The following is a 13,525-nucleotide window of genomic DNA, read 5'->3' on the forward strand; positions in this document are numbered from 1 at the left end:
GGAGGAAGGATGCTGGGAAGCAGGCCTACAGAGACTAGAGGGCTTATGGGGACCAGGTCCAAAGGGTGAAGGGGTCCCAAGATGGACAACATGGGAAAAAAATAGAGTAGGGCTGGAGATGTGGCTCAGAGGAGAGAACTTGCCTGGGATGCACCACATCCTGGCTCCCATTCCTAACACTGGGAGAAAATAATAGGGCAAGAAAGTTTTAACATGAAAGTAGGCAGGAGACCAAGAGAGGGCTAATTAAGAGGGGAATATCAGGGCTGCTGATACTTGCTCATTTGTTCATTCATTCATTCATTCATTCATTCAGGATTTTTTTTTATGAAATTGCTATATGCTCTGTACTGGTCACCAGGAAAACACTGAGAACAAGGGAAAATCCTTGTGTCATGGATTGTACATTCTAATAACAATGTCTCCACTCTGATCCCTCTGCTGGTCCCCTGCATGGCCAGCAACTCTAGACCACACACACACACACACACACACACGCACACGCACACGCACACACACGCACACACACCCCTCACCCAAGAGGCATATATCCTATGTATCTTTCCTCCCTTTGTGGAAGTAGGGATGGAGCCCAAGGCCTTGTACGTGCTTGGCAAACACTCGTTCCCTGTGGTCCTGTGCATTGTCCCCAGCATCAGTAAAAAGCACTGCTTGCTCCCATAAAGAAAAAGCTCTAAACAGTGTCTGATACAGAACAAGGGAAGAAAGCTAGGTCTTTTCCAGAAAACTGGCAAAAGAAAGCCTAAGAGACCCAGGCTAGGAAGTATCACAGAGTGTACTCTGCTAAAGAGACAGTGTTTGTAAAAGAGATGCATGGGGGGCTGGAGAGGTGGCTCAATGATTAAGAGCACTGGTTGCTCTTTCAGAGGACCCAGGTTCAAGTCCCAGCACCCACTTGGCCGCTCACATCTATAACTTCAGTTCCCTAGGATCTGACACCTTCACACCAATGCACATAAAATAAAGTTAAAATAATTTTTTTTAAAAAAAAAAAGAGCTGCATGGAGACTACTGGCCTTAAACCCACTGCAGGGTAGGATCTTACTAAAGATTACCAGTGGCTCATCCTTCCTGGACTGTAAAATGGAAGACAGGCTTGTAAACTGTGGTGAGAGTGGACTAATGTGAATACATGTTTAACTTCTGAGCACGGCCGTTCGGCATAGCAAACGCCCACACAGGGTAGGCGACGCTAACAGTAATCACACTATTACTGCTAGTAATAGATGCTTGCCGCCTGAACAAATGCATCTCAGGAGAAGGAACCAGGCACACAGGTGCCCCTTCCAGGAGCAGCTGTCAAATGTTGAGTGGAATGCTCTGGACTGTAAGACTTTGAGGAATAGGCTTGCCTCTGTTACTAATTTGTCTGGGGACCCCAGAGGAGTTCTTTGGCTCTTTAAACACTGCTTTCCAAACGCAGGAGCCCTCAATACACTTAGATACACACACTCATTCTTCAAACACAAGGAAGAAGCCTACCTACCAGGTCAGAAATGACAAGTCAGACGTCGTCCCTGGACTCAAGGAGCTGGGTGTGCACACAGCCTCATGGGTTAAGTTCAGAGCAGCAACAGGTATAAGGGCTAGAGGAAGCTGGTAGGAGAGAGGGGCTAACTAGTGAGTTGGGTGGGGAGGTCAGAGAGGGGATGGTCTCTGCAGCAGGTGAATTGGGATTGCAGGTGGCAGAGACCTATGGATCAGAAGCATGCATGTGAGACGGATCCATGCATGCTGCAAATGCAATTGCTACTTCCAGAATGCAGAGTCTGGACACAGGGTGGAGGGAGATGGGAAGGGAGAGGAAGTGGAGAATATGGCATTATGTGGAGGCTGCAGCTGGGGTCTGCCAGAGCCTGCGATGCCAAGAGAAGGAGCCTGGAGTCACACCGTGGGCAGGTTTTGAAGTAAGGCCAAGACATGATCAGACTTGCATTTTTCAAAAGGGCACTCAGCTTTGGGGCAGCCGTGAGCAGGACGTTGACTGTGTTTCTGAGTAGTGTCCCTGAGGAGATCTGAACAGCCTGGGGTGGGGTGGGCCACTGGATGACCTCCAAAGTTCTTTCCAGACCTAAGTGTCTATGGGTCAGTATTTTTTTTCCGCCGAAATCATTTAAAATGCATTAGTGAACCTTGCTATTTAAGAGCCTCCTCTCGGGAAGGGTTGTGTGAAACAATGATTCATTCCCTGGTTTATCTGCAGCGGAAATCCAAATTTTCATCTGTTCCATGGGCCCAAAAGCAGGCTAAGACTGCTTGAAGGGAAGCATCACTGAAGCTAGTGGGGTGGGGGAGGGGAGATGAGGGAGAAGCAGCTGTGGATGGTAACAAGGAAAGGAAACAGCCTTGCTCCAGGCTCACAACAGCTGACCAACACCCTACCGGGTGGACCTTGCACAGGTTCACGAAGCCTGCTGATCCACAGGGGTCTGGAGGTATGCATGGCCCTGATACCAAATGCTAACTTTGAGGAAGAGGTAGCAGGGAAGCAGGCCTCACTGACTGAGTATAGTTTGGAGATCCACCTTAATGCCAGAAGCCATCTCAGCCTCACTCAGCATGACCACCTCTATCCGCCCCCCCCCTTAACATTTTTTTTTCACTCAGCGCTTGCTGAGCTCAGCAATCCATCAGGTGCTGTCCTAGGTGCTGAATCTGTACCTGAGCACGAATGATGCTCCATCTGCCCACAGGGCTGCCAGGGCAGCATCTCCACGGGCAAAAGCCTCTTGGGATGAGAGGTGAGGGACTATGGAGTATAACAGAAACTTCTCTTAGAGGCCAGGGTGAAAACTGAGCTCACTTCAAAGAGAAGGGGCCCAGCAGCAGGGGAAAGAGCTTTGACCCAGCTTAGGTAGCTGACTTCCTGAGATCTAGGGCTCAGGGCCCCCAGTGCATTCAGGCAGGGGTAGCAAAGCCTTATTCTCCAATACAGGCAGCCAGGGGTGTAACCTTAGTCCTCTGAGGAAGCCCTAAGTGACTCTCTTTTCCAATTCTGATGCGGGGAGCGAACCACTATCCAGCCTTATGCGGAGAACATGAGGGGAGCTGTTACTGCCTAGCCTATAAGAGCTTTGCAGCTGAGCTACAAGGGAAAATCCAGGCACCCAGGCTTGTGCCTCTCCTGAGAGCTCCAGTGAGATTTGCCGGACGAGGTGGCTCATTTAAGACCGATGCGACAGAGGAAGCTAGGAGGCTCAAGCCAGAATCCCCCACTGAAGTAGCAGCTCGAGCCAGAAGGAAACTGGTGTAAGAAAGGATAAAGGTCCCCGTGGTCCCTCCTCTGGTCGCCAGGACAGTCCCCTAGCTCAGCAGTGATTGCATGACCTTGTCAGCATGCTCGTACCGTGCAAACAAAGATAAGAGTAACTGGAAACATCAGTAAGGGTCATTTTACACTCTCTGCTCTCTCCATTCTTCTGTGGCTAATTAAAGCAATATGTCAAAACGTCCCTTGGAAGAGATCTTTAAGAATATGTCTGTTAAGTAAACAAGGTTTTACTAATTAATGCCCCACCTTCCATCCCTCACTGAACTGCCCTATAGAACTTCCGAGTGCCAGCTGCCCCACCTGCCCTGCCCCAGCAGAAACGGTGGCAGGGAAGTCACAGTCTCCCCTGCCCCAGGGAATGGGGACAAATCCAGTTGCCTGTCATTTGTGGAGCTATCAGTTTTTCCTCCGGATGTTGATCAGATTTCCTGGGCTGGAACCAACTCACAGGGCCAGGAGACTGGAATTTTTCCAAGAAGTAAGCATTTGTTTCATACAAAGTCTACATGATTTCTTTCAAGGAAAAATTTTAGCCTTTTTTTTGTGTGTGTTTTTGTTTTTAGGTGCTAGCATTTTTGAAGGGCAAATCCTTGGACTTTTCACAAGCCATAAGGATTCTGATCATGCCTTTGGTCAAGACCACTCCCTACCACAGGTGAACACGAAGCGGGCATAGGGCTCTAGGAGCAATTGGCTCAATGTTATACCGTGAGTCAGCATCACAGAAACAGAACTTTCCAAACCCCCAAATTGGTAATAATAGCAGTATTAATAATAGTTTCCTTGTAGTTTTCTAAGTGTTTTCACAGCTCATATTTATTCTCCACGACAACTTTGAGGAGAGTTCGGGTAAATCAGTCTCAAAGAAGCAGATGTAAGTTCCAGACTAGCTCTGCCATCCACTTGCTGTAGGACTCTGCCTGGCTCTCTCTCCACTCTGGATCTCAGTGTCCTCAGCTACAACAGAACTGGGTTACAATATTTCCAAATCTCTGCCACCTGTAGTGTGCTGCTGTGCTCCAATCTTGGTCCCATTGACATTTGGGGCCCCACACGGGGCTTCCCTCTGCTCTGAAGAATGTTTAGTAGCATCCTGGTTTCTCTCCCACAAGATGACGCGTGTAGCACCCTTTCCTCCAACTGTGACAATACAGATTATCTCTAGATACTGCCAAAAGTGACCTCTCCAGTCACTGCTTGGGGGCTTCAGTGAGGTCAAGAATGCGAGTAGCTTGGTGGAGCAAAGGTCTTTCTACCCTTTCCTCTTCTCTAACCTATTCACACCTTTTTGTACATGTTTCAAAGCCAATCTCACAGTCCTCTGCTACTTCTTATTTCTTAAACGCCGTAAGTGGTCCTGAGTGTGTTCCGTGTGATAATAAACCAATTGATTTCATACTTTCTCCTAAGGAGAGTTCACAGGTTTATGTCCCCTAAGCAACCAGCCAGACTCTTCAGAAATCCAGAGTGGAGTCCAGGCTGGCCTGGAAGCCTATCTGCAGCCTGCAGGAGGCTCAGTGAGCATGGGTTTGTCAGCACTCTTAAATCACTGGGCTCTGAGGAAGGCTTCTCCCAGCAGAAAGATCCTTCCCCAGGAATCAATAGCTCAGGGCCTTCCATCACATTCAGAATTATCCGGGGACCTGTAAAATTTCTTTTCCCCAAGCATGGCAGAACCCCAGCTGGGGGTCAGAGAAGAAGGCAAGGGGGAATACCTGCCAGTCAGACTGTGTTCATCACTCTCCACGTCACCATGACCAGAAGCTGATGTGCAAGCTCCACACTTGGCCTTAGCGATAGGGGAAAAAGATCCCATGCAGTTCCCAGTGATCCAGCACTAATAGCCCCTTCCGAATGACTAGCTCTCTGCATCACACCTAAGGAGATGAATCCCAAAGACCATTTCCTCCACCTCTGCTCTCCTACCCTCACAGGAGGATCTGACACTCTTCCTATACTGAGCGTAATCATACTCCTCCAAGCTTATCTAGAACCAGACCAAGACTGAGAACATGGAGGATGTTTCTCCACTTAAATCAAGGTGACCGACGAGGTTCTCAAGTACCAGTTCTTAGAATCCCAACTAAAGAGAGGGGCTGTGGCTCTCTGGTGGCCTACACTATCCTTACCGTCCCCCCCCCCCCCGTATAGATGAAGACCTATCTTGTCTGCGCACCCGGAGAGATGAACAATTGTAAGTATTTTCCTTGACAACAAGCATCCATGGTGTGAATCTTAGGGGCAAGGGAGGGTTATGCTTTTCAGAATTCTGGATTGACAGTAGGTTTCTTCATGAAGACAGGCCACCAAGTCTGCTAATGCTCCACAAAGAACCCCATGAGATTGATATGGTATTTCAAGAATGTAGGTGGTAGCAGAAAACAGAGGGTCAGCTATGGGCCCCCCAGATCCACAGAAGGGCACCAGGAATGACAGCATCGTCTAGGTGTCCCAGGTGCCAAAAGAGGAGGGATTTATTGAGTCCTGAGCCTCGAATACTCTGACCTTGAGTTGGGAGCAGTAAGGATGGAGGGCGTTGGGAGATACTCTTTGGAAATTCTCTAGTTCACCTGGGATCTGAGTTTGAGAGGTTCTCTCAGCAGAGGTTTGACTGCTGGACAGAGCGACCCTGTTCCAGCATGTTTTAGAGGACATCTAAGCCTTGACTTGTGTTCTAAGACTATCTGGGAATGGCCTGAGCATTTAAAATTCCATTACATGGAGTTGCTTAGCTTTTGCCTAAAGACCACTTAAAACAGCAGGACAAGACTGTGGGGAAAGAGAAAGTATAACTTGGAATTTTTACAACTTGCATGTGTTTATTGTGAGAACTTTTATCTTCTCTTGCTTCCTTGCAAAGAAAATTTCCCTAAATTTACTAAAGCTATTAGTATACCAAGTCTGGCCTGTCAGTAATTACCAGTGCCTACTGTGTAGAGAACATATGTCCATTTTCACAGCACAAAAGAAGCAGGTCACTAAAGTGGAGAAAGCTCCAAACAGGGAACTACCAATTGTGGGGTTTGTCCCCATCTCTTCCACCAAACAGCCATGTGACCTTGGGCAAGACACTTGTTTTACTTCAGCTGTATTATCTGTAAATACAGTGTAGTTGGGAGTGTTCAGGCGGGGCGAGGTGGACTAGATGCCCCCTGCCCATGCTCCTTTCTCCTAGTCTTGATATTCTTGGGTCCCCACAATTCAAAGAATACATGGATACTAAACAGAAAACAATAATCTCAGAGAGCAGGTGTACCTATGTACCAGTTCTGTCTCCCAGGGATATAGTACCTTACCCACCCCACTGCATCTGGGGCTACAGGACTAGCTGGAGTCCACAAAACACGTGGTAGAAGGGCCCCACTCACCACAGTCCTTAACCACAATGGGTGATTGTTGGGGGTTGTGGCCTGAGCTTGCTTAAAGCATTACTATGGCCAGTGAAGGGTAAGAAGCAAGAAAGTCTCTAGTCCTGAGCTAGGTGCTTTTGGCGCCCCCTACTGGATACCAAGGAGCCTGTTGCACCTCTAAGCTTCCTGACTTGGCAGGCGGCAAGGAAGCTTGAGGACCAACTCAGGTGATCTCAAGCTGTGTAACAGAACTACTTCCTGGTTGGTGGTCCATTCTCTCTAAAAGAGTCTACGTTTCACTCCTCCGCATTACACAAGACATTGGTCTACTCATTCACACCGGCTGCACTGTGTAACCACAGGCTACCTTCACCAAACAAAAATCCCAGTGCCAAATAATAAACTCCGGGGTTCAGAACACCAAGTGCATGCAGCCCAGATGGAGAAAGGAAGAAGGAGCAACAAGCAGGTATCTCACTGCTCAAATCCCTAGCAGAAAGAAGGGCTTGGGAAATGCAGCAGAGACATGTTGACTGCAGGCAAAGGAATGGTGCTAGGGAGGTGGGGTGGGCATGGAGGTAACCCTCATATAAAATCATTGGGCTAAGACAGGTATCCAAGGAGTTGAACACCCCGCTCCCCATAGATATAGGTTGGGGTATGGTGAAGGATACAACCTCAACCCATCAGCCTCAATCTTCTCCAGAGTCCATCAGCACCTACTGGAAATTAAAACATGTAATCTTGACCCTCTAGGTCAGCCAGCACCAAAAACTAACCTCCCTTCATTGCCTACTAAATTGCTTAGAACCTGCCCCCAGAGGGGGGGTTTTAACCAAGACAGAGAGAGAAAACGGCTTCCTTGAAGAGCGTATTGGGACAACTGCCATATTTCCACTTTCCACCCTCCACTTCTCTTCTCTGCGCCCAAGAATGAGGGGAACTCTTCAAGCCTCTGGATTTGCTTTAATTCAATGGGAGTATTTCCTGTCCCAAGTTATCATGGTTTCAAATCTGGCCTGATGGCTTTTCCCCAGGAGTTCTTGCCGGGCTCAAGACAGCACCAAAGAGCTGTCCCCTACTCTGGGAATCTTTGCTTTCTTTTCCACCTGGCTTCATTTGCAAAGTCCTGAGCACCTATCCCAGAAGATATCTCAAGTGCCATTCGTGAATGCTGCCAGGAGGGCTGAAGCTTCCTTCTGGGAGGCACAGAAGCCACGGTGGGTTAACCCACCCAATAGCAGCAGTATACATTAGTCATTCGAGGAGAAAACCCCCACCTACACCCCTAGGGAAGCTCCCGTCCCGATTGGGATGACTTTGGATTCTTTAGTTGGTTTCTGCAGAAGCGGAACTAACCCGGGCTCTCAACTACTGTACTGCAAAAGAAGCACGCTGCATTGCTGGGCTTGCCCCCAAGCCTGCCTGTCGCCCCACCGAAGCCCCTATGTGCTTCCATGAGATCAAAGGGGACCCCATGGTTCCCCTAGAATACCAGAAAAGAGCTTGCCAGAAACAGCCCTAACCAGAAAGCTAGACCACACCTCGGTCCAGCAAAGGAAACTGGTAGCTACACCGTGGGCTCCGGGAGCACTCTGCCACTCAGCGCTGTGCAGGGGAGACAGCTCGGCTTCCCAGGAGAAGAGCTATGCCCCCCGGGGATCTTCCCCCAACCTGGAAACATTGGCAGGCAGCCGAGGCCAGTAGCTTCGTTCCCCCCAAGCTGAGCTTGCCTGGCTGGGTGACTCCCCCCTGTACCCCCTAAACAGCCTTCACCTGCTCTACCCCCTCCTAGCCCCCTTCTCAAACCGCTGACCTCCATCCACTGTGCCCCTAACACGTTCTCTGCCAACTGCGGGATGTCACCCCCACACCTCGGCTCCCATCTCTTCCACCACCTCCAGCCCAGCTCCCACCTCGCCCCCAGCCCGCGGGGAGGATCTGCGCGCCAATCGAGTCCCGCGCCTCTTGGCAAGTTGGGAGCTGTGCCGCCGCCTCCGCGGTCCTGGTCTTCCCAGGTCCCCAGCTGCACCCCTGCCACCCCTCGGGGCGTACAGGGAGGGGCGTTGGACTGGAGAAACTTTCTCGGCCGGAAGGGGTGGGGGCTCCGGGAGCCGATACTCACGCCCGGGTCAGCGCTGGGAGTCATCCTCTGGCTCTCTCAGCCCCACCGCCTGGGGGCGTCGGAGAGCTGGGGCTCGATGCCGCCTCTGCCGCCGGCGCCGCCGCCTTGCAGCGCCCAGCCCTGGTCCCGGGCTGGCCTCGAGCCTCCCGCCCCGACGCCGCGCGCTCGCTTTATACAACTCCACTCGAGCGCGCCCGGGCTTATGTAAAGGCTGGCGGATGCCCGCAGCCAATGGCGCGGCAGCTGGAGCCGGGGCCCAAGCTTGGGGGGCGCACGCGCGGCCAATCGCGGCCCGGGGAGCCCGGGGAGCCGGGTGGGGGAAGGGGCGCCTCCCCGAGCTGATTTAGGAGCCGGGATTGCGGTGGCAGCAGCCGGCAGCCAGGCTGGCCCGGCGCGGCGGGCACTGGGGTGGGCGGCGGCGCGGGCGGCGGCGAGGGCGGGTGCCCCCCGTGCTCTGCCGCGCCCCGCCGCCGCGCCGCGTAACCTTCAGGAGGCAGCGGGGCCTGGCGAGTGGGGAGAGGGCGCCTTGGAGGGACACTGGGGATCGGGCGGGCGGGAAGCAGATGCCCCTAGGGAGTGAGCTCGGATAAGGTAGTCCAAATGGGGGGAGGGGAGGCCGGCGAGCCCCAGGACCCCGCAGCCACCCTGCGCGCAGGGGGGTTGGGGGGGGGGGGGGGGAAACAAGAGGGGGGGGGGGGGGTGGGGGGGGGGGGGGGGGAGGGTCGGCAGCGCTGCCTTCTCTCTGCCTCCCAGATAGCGATCTGTCGTCTTCGGGGCCCGGCCGAAGCGGCCACGCTAGCCACGCCGATGGCGAGATTTCTCGCTGCGGAGCGAGCTCCGAGTCGATCTTTATCCAGCCTGGGGACGTGTCCGAGCGCCTCTCCGGGACTGCTCAGTATGGGAAACAGAGCTTCACCACGGTCCCAGCGGGCGGGGAGCAGGCGAGCACGGCTCGGCGGTCAGCCGCAGCGGCCCAGGCGACTGCGGGCAGCGTCTGCTCCCCAACATCCGCGCCCCCACACGGGCAGAATCCCCACCCCACCTAGCTCGCGCTCCAGCAGCACCCATGAGCTTTGCTCACAGGAACTGTTTGTTCTCTCTCCATTGCCACTAGCTGGCTCAGCTGGGTGCGATGGCTTTGGTCTTTCTGACCCAAGGGTAGTAGTGGGAGGGCGACTAAGACGGAGAAGAGTGACTTGGTCAACAGCACCCCAAATACTGGTGTCTGGGGCAGGAAGCTGGCTTAGCTCAACAATGACAGGTTCCTTCTTTTACACCCACAATAGAACCAAGCACATAGTAGGTACTCCGCAAGTACTTAGTGAATTTTGACCTATGAATAAGCCCGTGGGTTTCTGAGAGTCAGACACAGGTCTTCGGAGGAGGAGGATCTGGGTATCTACTGGCCGAGGGAGAAGGAGCTGGGACTGTTTACTCAGCTCCAGGGGCTTTTGAGACCATTATGGACTAACTAGCCTGCTTTCTGTGTTTGACTCTTAAAATGACTCCGATGAGGATTCTGCTATAGAGGGCCTTGCCAACCAGATCCTGTCTGGACTCGGTTACCCCCCCCCCCTTGAAGGTATTTGTGCTCTCCTCTTAAAAGCTGTAGCTAAGCATAGACAAAGCTGGTCTCTCGGGCTGCTGAGGAGCTCAGGTTCTTAACCCTGAGCGGTGGGGAACCTTTGAGAACCTGGCAAAAGTTACTAAAGTCTTTTTCTGGAAAAGTTGGCAGACATTTACATGTGAGTGGCTTTTGAGTACAATTTCAGGATCTTTAGGAATTCTGAGCCTTTGTGTGCTCTGTCCATTATCCACCTGTTTCTCCGGGGTTTATAATTATCCTCTAGAGATCAGAGAGCGTTCTGAACCCTGGGAGAAGCTGATGAATGTGTGGATGTGCTTCTCGGGAAGATGCTCTCACATACACAAGGGGGTGTGAGAATTGTTAGAACTTAATCCAAGGCTCCACATTCACACTCTTCATCCAGCAGCAAGTAGACTCCCTCCCAAGGGCACTTCTGGTCCTGGGCTCTCTCCAAAAGGACAGCGGAAGGCTCTGCACTCTGATGGATGACACCGTCAGAGGACACCTGTATCATGTGGCTGTGGTCCTGGCACTCGAGAGATTGTCTCCACACTTGTCCTCTGCGTCTTAGTCCCTGCCACCCTCTTTACGTGGAAACAAGTAGCAGGTTGTCAGATCCTGTCTAATCGGCGAGGGTTCCTTAGCCAGAAACTCCAGCTCAGGGAGACAGCAAGCGACTGGTAATTAACCAGTCTCGCTCAATCCCAAGCATCTGAGCACACCTTTCTTGATTTTGTTCTCACCTCTCTCTCCCTCTCTGCCCGGGAAGCGGTGAGCCCCAGGCCCAGCTGTGGAGCCTCACCTCACCTAAACCTGACAGATTTAGTCACCGGTGCGGTAATTATGAGCATTAGCCATCCAGATGTGAATAGGTTGTCGGTGCAAAACAACTCCATAATGATCTCGCATTTCCCACAGCTAGACAGGTAAGGAGATAGCAGGGCAGAGGTGCGGGGGAAGGACAGAGAAGTGGAAGTGACAGGTGTCCTACTCAGGGAGTCCTTCAAGAAATGAGCTGGGCAGCTCTGGTTCTAGAATTTCTCATTCTTCTAATGCTGTCCATGTTTGGAAGCCAGGGTGTTTTAGAATTCAGAGAGGTGTCAAGCTTGTTGCGCCATCATGTGAGGTCTGGAGTCACATCTGAAAGTCAGACACATTCATATTTCCACAGTGAGATGCCAGGGCTTCTAGACGGAGCGTGAGGGTGAAGTGGTTTTGTGTTAGTTTAGGGCAGCGTTTGTCTCCAGATGAACTGCAGCACCAAACTAGCAAAGCCCCAAAGAAATCCCAAACATTTTTGACACTTGGGGATTTGGACACTTGAAACTGCAGACATGGACTGTGTTTAAGATTGCTGGTTCCCAAAGAAATGAATTCTTTGCGGGAATTGAGGGAGCAGCAACAGTGAATGGAAAACCACACATTGTGACAGGCATTTCAGAGATGTGAGGAAGAAACCCCCTTCTCAAAGCCAGGCACTTCTCTGTGTGGTCCTCTTTTCTCAGGGAGTGGAGACATGTACCACAGTCAACAGCATGCTGTGAGTGACGGGAGGGCAGAATGGGCTTTTGTCTGGAGTGGAAATACACAGGAATTCTTTCTTGTAGAGATGCTTGAGCCCCTGGTGGACAGTTTGTTTTAGGGGTGTAACTGTGGCAGACATAGAGAGGAGTCTTCCCAGTGGCCAGTGTTAGCTCAGAACACCTGGAGGACAGCTACAGGCAAACTCTTCCAGGCAGGGTGTAGGCCAGAAAGATGGGCAAAAAACAGGGAGATGCTATTGAGTCCTGGGGACAGCTGGGTGTCAAGAGCAGAGCTGCTTGGGACGGAGGAGAAGCCTGGGACAATTGGAGGAGGCGTCTGGTCACAGTGTTCATCTGTGCTTAGGTCCTCGGTATTCACCTAGCTATGTGTGGAATATGCTTTGAAGGTTCCTCCATGTTGCGGTTGAAATGGCTCTGCAACCCAAGGGGCTGGATGAGAGAGAGTCTGAGGCAGGGAGCAAGATGGAGACAGGACCCTGTTCCAGTTACTTAGCCACAGAGGCTCCCCCTCCCCCATGTCATGGGGCTCTTTGGAGCTCAAGGTCAGCAGTAAGTTTCACATTGAATTTTAAGGTTAGTCTGCTGGCCTGTGACCTAGGCCATAGCACCTGCGAAGTATCCTTTTCTTCCAGCAGAGTTCTGCTTGGTACCTGCGGGTTTAGTAATTGGAGCTCTATGTCATTCTCTCTTCCTGGTCCTCAGGTTAAGGATTCTGAGATCCTTTCCTTCCTGTGGCCGACCGGGTCTTTGTCACCTGCTGCCCCACGTTTTTGACATCAACTTCCTTCTCACCTTCCGTGAACTTCCTCATGCCAGCTTTCTTTGACATCCTCCAACTTGGCCTCATCTCCTCTGCCGTCAGCTGCCAGGAACTCCTCTCTCTTGTGGTACTTTATTGGTCAGATCTTGCTCCAGGCTCCAGGCCCTTTCAGTCTGGCGTCTTCAACTTCCAACCCAGCCAGATTTCTGGCCAACATGAGCTCGTGATCTTGGTTTAAAGAAGAAAGGCATCCGTTTGTGGAAGCCCATCCTCATCCTCATCCTCACCAAACACCAGGATAGCTTCTGGGCTGGGGGCACCTTTGCCAGTTTCACCCCGCAGGAGGAGAGAGAAGGTGGAAAGTGAACAGGAGAGGAAGGGAAAGGAGGAGAGAGAGAAAAATCAGAAGAGAGAAAGGAAAGAGGGACTCCAGCCGAGGGAAGAGAATGTTTGAAGTCTTTTTCCAATGTCTAAACTGGGCAAGACTTGTGAGCAGCAAAGGGTCAAGCATTGAAGATGAAAAGGAGACCCAGTGGGTGTGTGAGTGAGAGAAGGGGGCATAGGAAAAAGAGAGGGGGAGGACAGAGCTGATTCTGCATGAAGGGCTGAACGCAGGAGAACAAAAGACCGATGTCACCTCACAGAGGAACCTGTGTTTGATATTCACATCGGTTACTTTCTGGTTACTCTGCCCTGGGCTCTCTAACCGGGAGCTGTTGAGTACCTTTTGGTTCCTCTCTGATTTGTCCTGAAACCCCATCCTCTACCTGGCACAGATAGGATGAATTTTGGAGAAGTTCTGTCCTGGGCTATGAGGTTGGTGTGTGTGTGTGTGTGTGTGTGTGTGTGTGTGTGTGTGTGTGTGT

At 51.7% G+C, this 13,525-nt stretch overlaps 1 protein-coding gene across 1 annotated transcript in view; it reads right to left on the reverse strand.

Moving 5' to 3' along the window:
* Window positions 1-9,421, reverse strand: part of Crtac1 (cartilage acidic protein 1) — a 142,504-nt gene extending 133,083 nt beyond the window's left edge. The window contains exon 1 of the mRNA XM_026781662.1: window positions 8,768-9,421. Within this exon, the coding sequence (XP_026637463.1) occupies window positions 8,768-8,791 (24 nt within the window). The 5' untranslated portion in view covers window positions 8,792-9,421. The remainder of the gene's footprint in view (window positions 1-8,767) is intronic.
* Between the last annotated feature and the right edge of the window lie 4,104 nt (window positions 9,422-13,525).

This window comes from Microtus ochrogaster, chromosome 8, assembly GCF_000317375.1.
Source record: "Microtus ochrogaster isolate Prairie Vole_2 chromosome 8, MicOch1.0, whole genome shotgun sequence".
Lineage (NCBI taxonomy): Eukaryota > Metazoa > Chordata > Mammalia > Rodentia > Cricetidae > Microtus > Microtus ochrogaster.